We start from the raw sequence: 17,847 nt of genomic DNA on the forward strand, positions 1-17,847 counted from the left end.
GGTCAGGGAACGATTATGTGTGTACCGGGGTGAGAGTGGGTTTGTGTCTATACTGGGGTGAGAGAGGAGTTGTGCCTGTAGCGGGGTGAAAGAGGGGTTGTGCCTGTACTGGGGTGAGAGAGGGGTTGTGTCTATACTGGGGTGAGAGGCAGGTTGTGCCTGTACCGGGGTGAGAGAGGTGCTGTGTCTGTACTGGGGTGAGAGAGGGGTTGTGTCTATACCGGGGTGAGAGAGGGGTTGTGTCTATACTGGGGTGAGAGAGGGGTTGTGTCTGTACTGGGGTGAGAGAGGGGTTCTGTCTGTATGGGGTGAGAGAGGGGTTGTGTCTGTACTGGGGTGAGAGAGGGGTTGTGCCTGTACTGGGGTGAGAGATGGGTTGTGTCTGTACCGGGGTGAGGGAGGGGTTGTGTCTGTACTGGGGTGAGAGAGGGGTTGTGCCTGTACCGGGGTGAGAGAGGGGTTGTGTCTATACTGGGGTGAGAGAGGGGTTGTGTCTGTACTGGGGTGAGAGGTGGGTTGTGTCTATACTGGGGTGAGAGAGGGGTTGTGTCTATACTGGGGTGAGAGAGGGGTTGTGTCTGTACTGGGGAGAGAGAGGGGTTGTGTCTGTACCGGGGTGAGAGAGGGGTTGTGCCTGTACTGGGGTGAGAGAGGGGTTGTGTCTGTACTGGGGTGAGAGAGGGGTTGTGTCTATACTGGGGTGAGAGAGGGGTTGTGTCTGTACTGGGGTGAGAGGTGGGTTGTGTCTATACTGGGGTGAGAGAGGGGTTGTGTCTGTACTGGGGTGAGAGAGGGGTTGTGCCTGTACTGGGGTGAGAGAGGAGTTATGTCTGTACCGGGGTGAGAGAGTTGTTGTGTCTGTACCGGGGTGAGAGAGGGTTTGTGCCTGTACTGGGGTGAGAGAGGAGTTATGTCTGTACCGGGGTGAGAGAGGGGTTGTGCCTGTAGCGGGGTGAGAGAGGGGTTGTGTCTGTACTGGGGTGAGAGAGGGGTTGTGTCTGTACCGGGGTGAGAGTTGGGTTGTGCCTGTACTGGCGTGAGAGAGGGGTTGTGTCTGTACTGGGGTGAGAGAGGGGTTGTGTCCATACTGGGGTGAGAGAGGGGTTGTGTCTGTACTGGGGTGAGAGAGGGGTTGTGTCTGTACTGGGGTGAGAGAGGGGTTATGTCTATACTGGGGTGAGATGCGGGTTGTGTCTGTACCGGGGTGAGAGAGTGGTTGTGTCTATACCGGGGTGAGAGAGGGGTTGTGTTTGTACTGGGGTGAGAGAGGGGCTGTGCCTGTACTGGGGTGAGAGAGGGGTTGTGACTGTACTGGGGTGAGAGAGGGGTTGTGTCTGTACCGGGGTGAGAGAGGGGTTGTGCCTGTACTGGGGTGAGAGAGGGGTTGTGTCTGTACTGGGGTGAGAGAGGGGTTGTGCCTGTACCGGGGTGAGAGAGGGGTTGTGTCTGTACCGGGGTGAGAGAGGGATTGTGCCTGTACTGGGGTGAGAGAGGGGTTGTGCCTGTACCGTGGTGAGAGAGGGGTTGTGCCTGTACCGCGGTGAGGGAGGGTTTGTGCCTGTACTGGTGTGAGAGAGGGGTTGTGTCTGTACTGGGGTGAGAGTGGGGTTGTGACTGTACTGGGGTGAGAGGCGGGTTTTGCCTGTACCGGGGTGAGAGAGGAGTTATGCCTGTACTGGGGTGAGAGAGGGGTTGTGCCTGTACTGGGGTGAGAGAGGGGTTGTGTCTATACTGTGGTGAGAGAGGGGTTGTGTCTATACTGGGGTGAGAGAGGGGTTATGTCTGTACCGGGGTGAGAGATGGGTTGTGCCTGTACTGGGGTGAGAGAGGAGTTATGCCTGTACTGGGGTGAGAGAGGAGTTATGTCTGTACTGGGGTGAGAGAGGGGTTGTGTCTGTACTGGGGTGAGAGAGGGTTTATGTCTATACTGGGGTGAGATGCGGGTTGTGTCTGTACTTGGGTGAGTGAGGTGTTGTGTCTATACTGGGGTGAGATGCGGGTTGTGTCTGTACTGGGGTGAGAGAGGGGTTGTGTCTGTACTTAGGTGAGAGAGGGGTTGTGTCTATACTGGGGTGAGAGAGTGGTTGTGTCTGTACTGGGGTGAGAGAGGGTTTGTGCCTGTACTGGGGTGAGAGAGGGGTTGTGTCTGTATTGGGGTGAGATGCGGGTTGTTGTCTGTACTGGGGTGAGAGAGGGTTTGTGTCTGTACTGGGGTGAGATTCGGATTGTGTCTGTACTGGGGTGAGAGAGGGGTTGTGTCTGTACTGGGGTGAGAGAGGGGTTATGTCTATTCTGGGGTGAGAGAGGAGCTGTGTCTGTACTGGGGTGAGAGAGGGGTTGTGTTTATACTGGGGTGAGAGAGGGGTTGTGTCTGTACTGGGGTGAGCGAGGGGTTGTGTCTGTACTGGGGTGAGAGAGGGGTTGTGTCTGTACTGGGGTGAGAGAGGGGTTGTGTCTATACTGGGGTGAGAGAGGGGTTGTGTCTGTACTGGGGTGAGCGAGGGGTTGTGTCTATACTGGTGTGAGAGAGGGGTTGTGTCTATACTGGGGTGAGAGAGGGGTTGTGTCTGTACCGGGGTGAGAGAGGGGTTGTGTCTACACTGGGGTGAGAGAGGGGTTGTGTCTATACTGGGGTGAGAGAGGGGTTGTGTCTGTACCGGGGTGAGAGAGGGGTTGTGTCTGTACTGGGGTGGGAGAGGGGTTGTGTCTATACTGGGGTGAGAGAGGGGTTGTGTCTGTACCGGGGTGAGAGAGGGGTTGTGTCTGTACCGGGGTGAGAGAGGGGTTGTGTCTATACTGGGGTGAGAGAGGGGTTGTGTCTGTACTAGGGTGAGAGAGGGGTTGTGCCTGTACTGGGGTGAGAGAGGGGTTGTGTCTATACCGGGGTGAGAGAGGGGTTGTGTCTGTACTGGGGTGGGAGAGGGGTTATGTCTGTACTGGGGTGAGAGAGGGGTTGTGTCTGTACTGGGGTGGGAGAGGGGTTATGTCTATACTGGGGTGAGAGAGGGGTTGTGTCTGTACTGGGGTGAGAGAGGGGTTGTGTCTATACTGGGGTGAGAGAGGGGTTGTGTCTGTACTGGGGTGGGAGAGGGGTTATGTCTGTACTGGGGTGAGATGCGGGTTGTGTCTGTACTGGGGTGAGAGAGGGGTTATGTCTATACTGGGGTGAGAGAGGGGTTGTGTCTATACTGGTGTGAGAGAGGGGTTCTGTCTGTACCGTGGTGAGAGAGGGGTTGTGTCTGTACTGGGGTGAGAGAGGGGTTGTGTCTGTACTGGGGTGGGAGAGGGGTTATGTCTGTACTGGGGTGAGATGCGGGTTGTGTCTGTACTGGGGTGAGAGAGGGGTTGTGTCTGTACTGGGGTGAGAGAGGGGTTGTGTCTGTACCGGGGTGAGAGAGAGGTTTTGCCTGTACTGGGGTGAGAGAGGAGTTATGCCTGTACTGGGGTGAGAGAGGTGTTATGTCTGTACTGGGGTGAGAGAGGGGTTGTGTCTGTACTGGGGTGAGAGACGGGTTGTGTCTGTACCGGGGTGAGAGAGGGGTTGTGCCTGTACTGGGGTGAGAGAGGGGTTATGTCTGTACCGGGGTGAGAGAGGGGTTGTGCCTGTACTGGGGTGAGAGAGGAGTTATGCCTGTACTGGGGTGAGAGAGGAGTTATGTCTGTACTGGGGTGAGAGAGGGGTTGTGCCTGTACTGGGGTGAGAGAGGAGTTATGCCTGTACTGGGGTGAGAGAGGAGTTATGTCTGTACTGGGGTGAGATGCGGGTTGTGTCTGTACTGGGGTCAGGGAGGTGTTGGGTCGGTGGTCAGTGAGGTGTTGAATCAGAGGCCAAGGAGGTGTTGGGTCAGTGGTCAGGAAGGGGTTGTGTGTCAGTTCTGTGGTCAGGGAGGGGTTCAGTCACTACTCAGGTCAGGAAGAGGTTGCATCTGTGGTCAGGGAAGAATTGGGCCATTTATGTGGTCAGGGAGGGTTTCCATCAGTCCTGTGGTCAATGTGGGTTTAGGTCTGCACTGTGATCAAGAAAGGGTTGGGTCAGTACTGTGGTCAGGAAAGGGTTGTGTCTATATTGTGGTGAGAGAGGGCTTGTGTCTGCACTGTGGTGAGAGATGGGGTGTGTCTGACTACAGTACAGACATAACCCTTCCCTGATCACAGTACAGACACAACCCCTCTTTCACCCCAGTACAAACACAACCCCTTCCTGACAATTTAAACACAAACCCTCCCTGACCACAGAACTGACCCAAGCTCATCCGACCACAGTACAGATTGAGCCCCTCTCTAACCACAGTACTCTCCCAACCCCATCTTGACTTCAGAACAGACCAAACCTCACCCTGACCATTGTACTGATCAACTCCTACCCTGACCATACATACCACGTTACTGACCCAACCCTTTCCTGACCACTGACTTAACCACTCCCTGACCACAGTACTGACCCTACCTCACCCTGACCACAGTACAGATCAAATCCCTCCTTCCCTTCAAAACAAACCAAACCTCACCCTGTTCACAATACTGAGCCAACCCCTCCCTGACCACAGTACAGACACAACCCCTCCCTTTCCACAGTAGCAACCCAATCACTCTCTTTCCACAGTACAGATCCAGCCCCTCCCTTTCCACAGTGGACACAACTCACCCTGACCACAGTAGTCTCAACCCCTCCTTGATCACAGTGCTGATGCAACCCCTCGCTGACCACAGAATAGACACAATCCCTCCCTGACCACTGCACCCATCCAACCCAAGCCCACCCTGAGCACTGGCCCAACATTATCCTGTCCACAGTACAGTCCCAACCCATCGCTGACCAAATGTGTAGACCTGTATTCCCTTTAGACTCACCGGGATCCCATTCCCTTCAGACACACCGGGATCCTGTTCACTTCAGACATGCCAGGATCCCGTTCCCTTTAAACTCACCGGGATCCCATTTCGTTCCCTTTAGACTCACCGGGATCCCATTTTGTTCCCTTTAGACACACTGGGATCTCGTTCCCTTTAGACACACTGGGATCCCGTTCCCTTTAATCTCACCGGGATCCCGATCCCTTTAGACATGCCGGCATCCCGTTCCCTTCAGACACACTGGGATCCCGTTTCCTTTAAACTCACCGGGATGCAGATCCCTTTCGACTCACCAGAATCCCGTTCCCTGTGCTCTCTAAACTCAAGACGAGAGCATCTGCAGATGCTGGAAATTCAAACAACACATAGAAAATTCTGGAGGAACTCAGCAGCATGCCTGGACTGTGTGTTGCTCCCTTTAAACTTAACAGTTTTGTTGGAAAATTTGTTTTTCTACATTGTAATGTCAAATAAAAAGTAAATTTAACATGCGTCTGTGTAGAACATGGAATAGTCTGGAAATTCCAAGTGTGCCCGATCAACGAATGGAACTTGTTGGAAAATTACATTCTCAATGGGGCAGATTTGTTAAGCCCAAATCCCAACATGCACAGCCATTTTCTTGTAAAAATTATTTTTTATTTTGTTGTAGTATTTTGATAAAGAGGTGTTAATATTTTGAACTGCTGGACTGAATAGATGCAAATAACTAACTGGAACACATTTGAAAATTAAAAGTCTCCAAAGGAATCGTAGCATTCTTCAAATAATGTCCATCAAGTCTGTAGATATACAGTACATTATGAATAGGGCAATTATTACACAACATTTTTACCTCTAATATTACATGTAGTACATATTAAGAAAGAGATGATGTAAAAATATTTTTAAATCCCTCTGTTTAATAAAAATATATATAGCAGGAAATCAGATAAGTTAAACTATTTACCACCTTTGCAATGTCTGTACCGTAGAGAAAAGCTTTGTCTAAAATTGTACCAGTTCTCAGCTCTACTGAATAAATATTTAGTCGACCACAGTTGTCTTGTGCACTACCAGAAGGGACTGAGGACTCCTGTTTAATTTTCCTGTAGTTTAATTGAAAGAAATAAATTATAAGCACAGTAAGTACTATATACACAATACTGTACATTAAGCACCTTCAAACCCAATTTGGAGTCATTTGGTTTAAGGACTGAATTTTTAATTGGATCTTCATTCCACTTGAATTTATGTTAGTGGCATCCACAAGATCTTACCACCATGTTTCGATATTTCTTCAGTATGACATTTGAACTGTCATCAAAGTACAGCACAGAGATTGCATTTAGCTTGGTTGGTGCACAGCAAGGTTTGGGGACGTTGTCAGGGAACATCAAATGAACCTGCAGAAGGAAAGAAGATACAGGAATAGAATTATACCATTTCACCCATCAAGTCTTCTCTGCCATTCAAACATGGCTGATTTATTTTCCCCTTCAACCCCATTTTCCTGCCTTAGAGTCATAGAGTCATAAAACACTACAGCACAGAATCAGGCCATTAGTCCATGCCAAACTATGAATCTGCCTAGTTCCATAGACCTGCACTTGAGCATAAACCCCATACCACTCCCATTCATGTACCTATCCAAACTCCTCTTAAACATTGAAAGCAATTCCACATCCAACACTTACACTGGCAGCTTGTTCCACATTCTTTCCACCCTCTGAGTGAAGAAGCTCCCCCTCATGCTTCCCTCGAATGTTTCACTTTTCACCCTTAACCCATGACCTCTAGTTCTAGTCGCACCAACTTCAGTGGAAAAAGCCTACTTGCATATACCCCTCATAAGCCTGAAAGATCTGAAGGTAGATAAGTCACCTGGACCAGATGGACTACACCCCAGGGTTCAGAAAAGTAGTAGAATAGATTTGTGGAGACATTAGTAAAGATCTTTCTAGAATCACTAGATTCTGGAATAGTTCCAGAGGACTGGAGAATTGTAAATGTCACTCCACACTAGGAAGGGAGTAGGCAGAAGAAAGGAAATTATAGGCCAGTTAGCTTGACTTCAGTGTTTGGGAAGATGTTGCAGTCCAATATTAAGGATAAGGTTTGGGGGTACTTGTAGGGACATGATAAAGTAGGTCAAAGTCAGCATGGTTTTCTTAAGAGAAATCTTGCCTGACAAAACTGTTGGAATTCTTTGAGGAAATAACAGAGAGGATAGTCAAAGGAGAATCAGTGGATGTTGTTTACTTGGATTTTCAGAAGTCCTTTGACAAGGTGTCACACATACTTAACAAGATATGAACTGATGGTATTACTTGAAAGATACCAGCATGGATAGAAGATTGACAGATTGGCTGGAGGCAAACAGTCGGAATAAAGAGGACCTATTCTGGTTGACTGCCGATGACAAGTGAGATGCTTCAAGGGTTGGTATAGGGATAAAATCTTTTCACATTATATTTCAACGACTTGGATGATGAAATTAGATCATAGACCATAACATATAGGAGAACAATTAAGCCATTTTGTCCATTAAGTCTGCTCTACTTTTTCATCATGGCTGATCTAATTTTCCTCTTAGCCCAGATCTCCTGTCTTAACCCCGTATCCATTCATGCCCTGATCAAACAAGAATCTATAAACCTCTGCCTTAAATAATTAAGACTTGGCCTGCACAATCGCCTATGGCAAAAAAAAATTCCACAGGGTCACCACTCTCAGAACCGAGCAAGGAGAGGCAGAATCAAGGCTGCGAGACCTGGACCTGAGAGTGAGGAACAAGCTGAAGTTTGATTGATTGAAGCACCAGGCCAGATTGGAAAGGTAGGGTATGGGCCAAATCGAGCCGGCAGGGATCAGATCTGAGACCACACAGAAGCGGTAGGGCCTAGGTCTGAGAGCAAGGAATGATCGATATGAGCATCAGACTAGACTGGAAAGGTCAGGGTATCAGGGCCGGAGGAGGGAGACGGGCCGGTGTTCAGCTTGCTGCTCCGCGAGCTTTACTCATCTCTGCACTGAACTGAGGCCATGGCCTGCAACTAATGGGCTCATGGATCGGCTGCAGTGATGACCGGATTCGTGTCTCTGGGCTCACTTCTATGAACTTCAGTTCTGAATGTTATTTGCTTAGTTCTATTGTTTGCACGATTTGTTTTTTTTTCTGCACATTCGGTGTTTGACGGTTTTTTTTTTAATGTGTTCTATTGTTTTTTTTGTATTATGGATGCCTGTAAAAAGACCAATATCAAGGTTGTATAAAGTATACATACTTAGATAATAAATATACCTTGAATGTTGAACTTGTGTAGAAGGAATAAAGGGATAGACAAATTTCCAATCAAGGAGAAAATTTTTAAAAATCAGAGGTGCAATGACTTGTGCAGGATTCCCTAAAGGTTAACTTGCAGGTTGAGTCGGTGGTGAGGAACACAAATGCAACGTTTGCATTCATTTCAAGAGGACTGGGATATAAGAGCAAGGATATGATGCTGAGGCTTTATAAAACATTGATCAGACTAAATTTAGAGTATTGTGAGCAGTTTTGGGGCCCTTTTCTAAGAAAAGATGTTCCAGCATTGGAGGGGGTTGAGAGAAGGTTCATGAGAAGGATTCTGGAAGTGAAACAGTTAATTTATGAGGAGTGTTTGATGGCTCAGGGCCTGTCCTCACTGGAGTTTAAAAGAATGAATGGGAATCTCAATGAAACCTATCAAATATTGAAAGGCATAGACAGAGTGGATGTGGAGGGGATGTTTCCTATAGTGGATGAGTCTAGGAGCAGAGGGCACAACCTCATAGTTGAGGGAGATCCCTTTGAAACAGAGATGAGAAGGTGTTTCTTTAGCCAGAGGGTGGTAAATCTGTGGAATACATTGCCACAGGTGGCTATAGAGGCCAAGACATTGAGTATATTTAAAGCAGAGGTTGATAGTTTCCTGGTTAGGAAGGGCATCAAGGGTTATGGAGAGAAGGCAGGAGAATGGGGTTGAGAGGGATAAAAAAAATCACCCCTGATGGGATGGCGGTCAGACTCAATGCACCAAATGGACTAATTCTGCTACTTCATTTTGTGGTCTTGTGTCTTATAATTTTGTATATATCCATCAAATCTCCCTTCATTCTCCTACACTCCTAACCTATTCAACCTTTCCCTATAATTCAGGACCTCAAGTCCTAGTAGCATCCTTGTAAATTATCTCTGCACTCTTTCAATCTTTAACTACCTTTCCACATAAGCTTTGATAAACATGCTTGGAGAGATTTACTACAGTAAATGGCCCTTTGGCCCATTGAATCTGTGTTAGCCAGCATTAACCCCAATTTTTCAATTCTCCCCATACTCACACTCAACCACACTCCAGGGGTAATATAGTTAATAAACTACCCCACATATCTTTGGGATATGGGAGAGAAACTGGAGGACCTAGAGGAAGTCTGTGGGACAGGACATGCAAGCTGGACAAAGCGCAAGATGGGGATAAAGCCTGGGCCTCCAGCATGCCACGGCAGTGACTTTAGCCATAGCTGTGCCATTGTGCTACCTATAAACAGTCTTATTAAAACAATCATACCCAGAGAAAAGCAAAGGTAATTGGATGCTAGGTTGCTTCCTTGGCTTTCAAGAGTTAATAGTGTGACCCACAATGCAAAAACTGAAAGAATTCACAGCCCATTTACAGTCTGGTGAATCAGAATCAGGTTTATTATCACTGACATACATCATGAGAAGTGCTGTTTTGTGGCAACAGTACAGTGCAAGATATGACATTGTACTATAAACTACAACCAAAAAATGAAATAAATAAATAGTGCAAAAGAGGAACAGTGAAGCAGTGTTCATGAGAAAGTGAACCATTCAGAGATATAATGGTGGAGCAGAAAAATCTGTTCTTAAAATGTCGATCAACATGAACCTGATCCATCTCCTTCAGGATCAATGCACTGCACTCTGCCTTGCTGAGAATGATGGTAACTAGCTTGCCAAAAATGGTTGTGACATCAAAATAACAACAGACAACCAATTTCACGTGGCATCTCCAGCTTTATTTTCATCGGAGCTGGTTTTGAATGAACACTTGAACCAAAGTACCAGAGAACTGCAGTAGTGAGAGGGGGCCCAAAGCTGAAGCCCGGAGGTGCTGTTCCATCTTCTCACAATTTAAATAAATAAGATCATTGCACAGAATATTCAATGCAGGACTTTTTTTAATATCCACAAGCTATTTTTATCTTTTTAATTTTGGAGATAAAGCTAGGAATGGGCTCTTCTAGTCCACCAAGCCACACTGCTCAGAAACCCATTGATTTAACCCTAGCCTAATCACAGAACAATTTACAGTGAACAATTAACCTACTAACTGGTAAGTCTTTGGACTATGGGAGGAAACAAGAGCACCCGGAGGAACCCATGTGCTCACGAGGACCATGTAAAAATACCTTACAGGTGGCACCAGAATTGAACTCCGAACTCCGGAATGCCCCAAGCTAACCACTATGCTACTGTGGAGTTGTGGCTATCTTTATACTCATTGTATAATACAATGTATGTGCAACGCTGGAATTTTAAAAATATCTGCAAGCTATCTTTTTTTGTCAAATTATCAATAGGAGAACTTCCAGACCTGCTATCACAGCAAAAGTTGGGGGGGGGGGTGAAATTGAAGAATTAGTTGTATGTTTTTATTGTGTCAGTTCAAACATGTAAATAACGAGACTGACATAACAATGGGATCTCTTTAAATGCAACTTAAACCTGTGTCATCACCACTTTGTTGAATTAGCTGGGTACTGAATATTCTACAACGTAATCACTTTTGAGAATCACTTCTTAGTCAGTGTGCACAAAGTTAAGGGCAGGTTCAATCCAAATTTTCACTTTCAGGAAACAAATTATCCATGCAAAAAATTTAATTGAAGATACCTGGACTAGAAATTCATTACAGATGGTCACACAAAGCAGGTGAAATCAAGCCAGCCACAGTGTTAACTCCATTTACTGCAATGGTGCTCAATAGCTAGCATTGCAGACTAGGGTGCTCAATTCAGTATCAAAAATTTAATACCCAGCTTGGAGGAGCTGCACCTCATATTCTGCCTGTGTAGCCTCCATCCTGATGGCTTGAATATTGATTTTTCTAACTTTAAGAAATTTTTCCCTCTGTCTCTCTTCTCTCTTTTTCCATTCCCCATTTTGGTTCCCCTCTCACCCCTTCACTTCTCCCTACATTCCCCTAATGCCTCTCCTCCTTCCCATTCTTCTCCAGTCCACTGTCCTCTTCAGATTCCCACTTCTTCGGCTCTTTACCTCTTCCACCTGATGAAAGGTCTTGGACCAAAACGTCAACTGGTTATTCCCCTCCGTGAATGCTGCTTGACCAGTGGAGTTCCTCCAGCATTTTGTGCGTGTGCGTGTTGCTCACCTATCAACTGCCAGCTTGTATCCGTTCCTCCCTAGACTATTCTGTCTTCTTCCCCCTTCCTTGCCAGTCCTGAAGAGTCTCAGCCCAAATCATCAACTGTTTACTTTCCTCTATAGATGCTGCCTGACTTACTGAGTTCCTCCAGCATTGTGTGTGTGAGTGTGTGTGTGTGTGTGTGTGTGTGTGTGTGTGTGTGTGTGTGTGTGTGTGTGTGTGTGTGTGTGTGTGTGTGTGTGTGTGTGTTGCTCAAGATCTGCAGAATCTCTTGTACAGTATGTATGTATTTATCAATTGATTTTATTTCGAGAACAAACCCCTCCATCCCAACGAGCTGCACCATCCAACAACCCGCTATGACACTCCAACACTGATCACAAGACTACTTACAATGACCAATGACAAATACATTTTTGGAACATGGAAGGAAACTGATGTACACAGTGGAAACCCATGGGGTCAAGGTAATAATGTACAAACTCCCTACAGGCGGCATTGGAATTGAACCCTAAACTCTGGAACGCCACGAGTTATAATAGCGTCATGCTAACCGCTACAATACTGGGGCACCACCACCTGTGACAGGACCATGCCTCTTGGTTTCCTTCAACTTGTCTGCAAAGAGGTGAAGCTTCATCTATCAGTACATAGATGGTATAAAATGTATTAACAGATCCGTAAAATCCAAGTTTGGAATCCAGCTTTTACGAGAACAACACGTACCAGTGTTTGAACAATTGCATGGTTTGTAGCATTCATGTGCGCATTGAGTGGAAAGGAGCATTCGCCATCGCAGTAAAACGCAGCATATCCTTCTGGAGCTATGATCCAGTCCTAGGAACATAGTTTAGAAAATTTACACTATCATTATTTTGAAACAATAATAACTGCATTTTAGGACACAGAACATAGTACAGTATAGTGCAGTACAGACACGTCAGCCACAATATTGTGCCAATCTTTAAGCCTGCTATAACACTTCATGCCATTTTAAAAGTTTCTTTCCTTAGGCAGCAAATCTGATCAACCACTCTAGTCAGCCCCTTCCCCCACACCCTCCTCTATCTATTACCCTCCCCCCACACTGCACTGTAAACACTTTAAACCACTTTTTATAATGCTGTTTACATCATTAGTACATAATAGTATTTATTTATTTGTACACCCTTTAACCTCTACTTTTATTAGATTTTTTTCTATTTAATTCTTTATTTTTATAATTGTCGAAAGTTATTTTTGTTACAGGTCACGCCAACACATCACAACAAATTCCTAACACATGTATCTGGTGAATTAAAGTTGATCCTTGATTCTTAACCTTTGATCAATCTAGTCCTCCCCCGCCCCCCCCCACATAGCCCATCTATTTCTATCATCCATGTGCCGACCTAAGAGTTCCTTAGAAGCCCTTAACATATCACTCTCTACCGTCAACCCTGAAAGGGCTTTCCTACATCTCAGTAAAAAACTTACCTTTGACATTCCCCCTATACTTTCCTCCATTCACCTTAAAACTTAAAATTACCCATTTCTGCCCTGGGAAAAGGTCACTGGGTGTCCACTTGATTCATGCCACTTATCATCTTGCACAGCTTTATCAAGTTACCTCTCATTCTCCTTCACTCCAAAGAGAAAAGCCCTAGCTTGCTCGACCTATTGTCATAACACATGGTCTTCAATCCAAGCAGCATTCAATTTTGACAAGGACACGCACGGAAGGTTGGTCAAGAAGGTTCAGTTGCTTGGCATTCAGGATGAGGTAGTAAATTGGATTGGACATTGTGTAGTGGACAGTGAACCTGGCCTATCATGGCTTGCAGAGGGATCTGTATCAGCTGGAAAAATGGCCCAAAAAACAGCATAGAAACATAGAAATCTACAGCACATTACAGGATCTTCAGCCCACAATGTTGTGTCAACCATGTAACCTATTCTACAAACTGCCTAGAATTCCCCTACCACATAGCCCTCTATTTTTCTAAGCTCCATGTACCTATCCAAGAGTCTCTTAATACATCTACCTCCACCACCGTCGCCAGCAGTACATTCCATGCACCCACCACTTCTGTATGAAAAACTTAACTCTGACATCCCCTCTGTATCTACTTCAAGCACCTTAAAATTATGCCTGCTCATGTACTCATTTCAGCCCTGGCTATCCACACGATCAATACCTCTCATCATCTTACACACCCGTATCAGGTCACCTCTCATCTTCTGTCGCTCCAAGGAGAAAAGGCCAGGTTCATTCAACCTATTCTCATAAGGCATGCTCTCCAATTCAGGTAACATCCTTGTAAATCTCCTCTGCACTCTCTCTATAGTGTCCACATCCTTCCTGTAATGAGGTGACCAGAACTGAACAAAGTATTTCAAGTGGGGTCTTACCAAGGTCTTGTATAGCTGTAACATTACCTCACAGCCCTTGAACTCAATCCCATGGTTGATGAAGGGCAACACACTATACTCCTTAACAACACTGTCAACCTGCGCAACAGCTTTGAATGTCCTGTGGACATGGACTCCAAGATCTCACTGATCCTCCACACTGCCAAGCATCTTACCATTAATATTATATTTTGTCTTCAAATTTGACCTACTGAAATGTTGCACTGTAACCTCTGACAACCCTCCAGACTATCCACAACACCCCCAACTTTTGCGTCATCAGCAAACTGACTAATCCACCTACTTCCTCATCCAGGTCATTTATAAAAATCACAAAGAGGTGGGGTCCCAGAACCAAACCCTGCGGAACACCACTGGTCACTGACTTCCATGTAGAATATGAACCATCCAAGACCACCCTCTGCCTTCCGTGGGCAGGAAAGCTCTGGATCCACAAAGCAACGTCTCCCTGGATCCCATGCCTCATAACTTTCTGTGTGTGCTTTGCATGGGGAACCTTATCAAATGCCTTACTGAAATCCATAAACACTACATCCACTACTCTATCGTCATCAGTGTGTTTTGTTACATCCTCAAAAACAGAATGTAATGCAGACAAGTGCAAGGTTTTGTACTTTAGTGGGACCAACCAGAGTAGGTCTTACACAGTGAACAGTAGGGCATTGTGGAGTGTGGTAGAACAAAGGGATTTGGGAATACAGCTACATAATTTATTGAAAGTGGCATCACAGGTAGACGAGCATAAAGAAAGCATTTGGCACATTGGCCTTCATATATCAATGTACTAAGTACAGAAGATGGGATGTTTTGCTGAAGTTGTATAGAATGTTGGTGAGGCCTAATTTGTAGTATTGTGTGCATTTTTGCACAGCTATCTACAGGAAACATGTAAACAAGTTTGAAAAAGTACAGAAAAAATTTACAAGAATGTTGCCAGATCTGGAAGACTTGAGTTATAAGGAAAGATTGAATAGAATAGGACTGTATTCTTTAAAATGTAAAAGATTGAGAGGAGATTTGACAGAGATATACAAAATTATGAGGGGTATAAATACAAGCAGACTTTTTCCACTGTGGTTGGGTAGGACTACAATCAGAGGTCATGGTTTAAGGGTGAAAGGTGAGAAGTTTAAGAGGAACATGAGGGGTAATTTCTTCACTCAGAGGGTCATGAGAGTGTGGAATGAGCTGCCAGTACAAGTGGTTCATGTGACTTTGGTATTAATGTTTAAAAACATTTGGATGGGTACATTGATGGTAGGGGTACGGAGAAATATGGTCCTGGTGCAGGCCATTGGAAGCAGTCAGTTTAAATGGTTTTCAGCATGGACTAGGTGGGCCAAAGAGACTGTTTAGAAACATAGAAATATAGAAAACCTACAACACAATATAGACCCTTCGGCCCACAATGCTGTGCCGAAAATGTACTGACTTTAGAAGTTACCTAGAGTTACTCATAGCCCTCTATTTTTCTAAGCTCCGCATACCTATCCAGGAGTCTCTTAAAAGACCCTATTGCATCTGTCTCCACCACCATTGCCAGCAGCCCCTTCCACGCACTCATAGTGGGGTGTAACCAAGATCTTATATAGCCGTAATGTTACCTCACAGCTCTTGAAATCAATCCCACAGCTGATGAAGGCCGTTTCTGTGCTGTACTTCTCTATGACTCTATGACTCTTCCTGGTACACCTCCTCTGCACTCTCTCTAAAGCTTTGACATCCTTTCTACTGTGAGATGACCAGAACTGAACACAATATTGCAAATGTGGTCGAACCAGTTATGTATAGAGCTGTAACATTACTTCACGGCTCTTGAACTTAATCCTCTGACTACTGAAGGCCACCATGCCTTCTTAAACACCCTATCAACTTGTGAGGCAACCTTGAAGGAAGTATGGATGTGAATCCCAAGATACTTTTGTTCCTTGACATTGCTAAGAATCCTACCATTAACCCTACATTCTGCCTTCATATTCAACCTTCCAAAGTGAATCAGTTTACAGTACTTGGGGTTGAACTCCATCTGCCACTTCTGCATGCTGTCAATGTTCTTTTTTTTATAATACTACAAAAGTTTATTCACTCATGAAAAAATACACAATGACCGGGGATTTACAAAACTATTTACAATGTCAAATTAAAATACGGTTACTATCATCCACAAAACACTCAATATCCCGGGGGGAGGCAGCATTCGCAAAACTCCCCCACTGTGCCCGTAGATACCGCAAGCTCCCTCTCCAAGGACACTTGGGCATGAATGTAACCTCAGAAGAGAGGCAGGTAGTTGGCTCAGGCAAAGCCCTCGACTGCCACCCCATAAGCTTGCAAATGGGCATCTTGGCCAGGCCCAGGATCAAGTCCACCTGTAGATTCCTCGAGCGACCCATTCCCTCTGTAGTGGGTGGCCATAGATCAGGAGTGCAGCCAAAACGTGAGGAGCAACCCCCTCAGTTACTCCAACAGGGACTGCAAACTCTCATATTCCATATAAAGATAGTACACAGACTCCTCCTGGCCACAGAAAAGACAAGTGGATGGGGTATCAACCCCATCCACTCAGTCCACATTAAACTTGTCCCTATTAAACTCAATCTTCCATTTCTCTGCCCATATTTCCAGTTCATCTACATCCTGCTCTATGTTTTGGCAAACTACCTTAATTTTTCACATTTTCTACCAATTTTCCGGTCATCTGCAATGGTCTGCCAAATTCATTGCTCCAACTGCAGAAATTGTGGTAAGGAAAGGGTTAACATAATATCCAGGCGGGGTAGATTGCAGTTAGAGTGCAGTCAGCAAAGGCAAGTAAGATAATTGAAGAGCATAGTCTCTCTTTGCAAAGCAGGTCATCGGAGTCATTTTGCTTGCTGGAGATGAGATAAGAATGTAATGAAAAGATGCAAAACACACACTTAACAGCTAAGGGGTAATTATTTTACCAGCTTCAAAGCATTCCATTTTGCACACGTCTGCCCTCACCCCAAGCTCCCACCACCCCATGCGGGATAGGGTTCCTCTTGTCCTCACCTACTACCCCAACAGCCTCCGCATCCAACACGTAATTCTCCGTAACTTTCGCCATCTCCAGCGGGATCCCACCACCAAGCACATCTTTCCCTCCCCCGACTTTCTGCTTTCCACAGGGATCGTTTCCTACGCAACTCCCTTGTCCGTTCGTCCTTCCCCACCGATCTCCCTCCTGGCACTTATCCTCGCAAGCGGAACAAGTGCTACACCTGCCCCTGCACCCCCTCCCTCACCATCATTCAGGGCTCCAGACAGTCCTTCCAGTTGAGGCGACACTTCACCTGTGAGTCTGCTGGGGTCATCTACTGTATCAGGTATTCCCAGTATGGCCTCCTGTATATCAGTGAGACCCAACGCAGATTGGGAGCCCGCTTTGTCGAACACCTATGCTCTGAACTCCAGAAAAAGCCGGATCTCCGGGTGGCCACTAATTTTAAGTCCACTTCCCATTCGCATTCCAACATGTCAATCCATTCGCACTGTCACAATGAGGCCACACTCAGGTTGGAGGAGCAATACCTTATCTTGCATTTGGGGAGCCTCCAACCTGATGGCATGAACATTGATTTCTTGAACTTAAGGTAATGCCCCCTCCCTTCACCGTTCCCCATTCCTATTTCCCTCTCTCACCTAATCACCTCCCTCTGGTGCTCCTCCCCCTTTCCTTCTTCCATGGCTTCCTGTCCTCTTCTATTAGATTCCTCTTTCTCCAACCTTGTATCTCTTTAAGCAATCAACTTCCCAGCTCTTTAGTTCACCCCTCCTCTCTTCGGTTTCACCTATCACCTTGTGCTCCTTCCTCCCCGCTCCCCACTTTCTTACTCTGACTCCTCATCATTTTTTTCCATCCTGATAAAGGGTTTCAGCCCAAAAAGCCTTCTGTACTTTTTTCCATAGATGCTGTCTGGCATGCTGAGTTCCTCCAGCATCTTATGCGTGTTGCTTGGATTTCCAGCATCTGCAGATTTTCTTTTGTTTAAGTATATCATCAGTTGTTAGCTTATAGTTTCTGTTGAATTTAACACCTGCATTGTGAATGGTGATTGATGCTGCAAGTATAGAATTCAAAGATACAGTTTACCAAATGGTGAATATTGGTAACTGCTTGTCAAATTTATGCAAAAATGGCATTTCCCTG

At 45.9% G+C, this 17,847-nt stretch overlaps 1 protein-coding gene across 2 annotated transcripts in view; it reads right to left on the bottom strand.

Moving 5' to 3' along the window:
- bmp5 (bone morphogenetic protein 5) overlaps positions 1-17,847 on the bottom strand; it is a 201,085-nt gene that overhangs the window by 41,757 nt on the left and 141,481 nt on the right. The window contains exons 6-8 of one of the 2 annotated variants that reach the window (XM_059982092.1): positions 11,991-12,101; positions 6,114-6,239; positions 5,497-5,942 (exon numbers count right to left, since the gene is read on the bottom strand). In XM_059982092.1, the coding sequence (XP_059838075.1) occupies positions 5,934-5,942; positions 6,114-6,239; positions 11,991-12,101 (246 nt within the window). In that variant the 3' untranslated portion in view covers positions 5,497-5,933. Of the gene's footprint in view, positions 1-5,496; positions 5,943-6,113; positions 6,240-11,990; positions 12,102-17,847 lie in introns of those variants that run through there. The other variant, XM_059982091.1, reaches the window with a different exon arrangement.

The sequence above is a fragment of the Hypanus sabinus genome, chromosome 10 (genome assembly GCF_030144855.1).
Source record: "Hypanus sabinus isolate sHypSab1 chromosome 10, sHypSab1.hap1, whole genome shotgun sequence".
Taxonomy (NCBI): domain Eukaryota; kingdom Metazoa; phylum Chordata; class Chondrichthyes; order Myliobatiformes; family Dasyatidae; genus Hypanus; species Hypanus sabinus.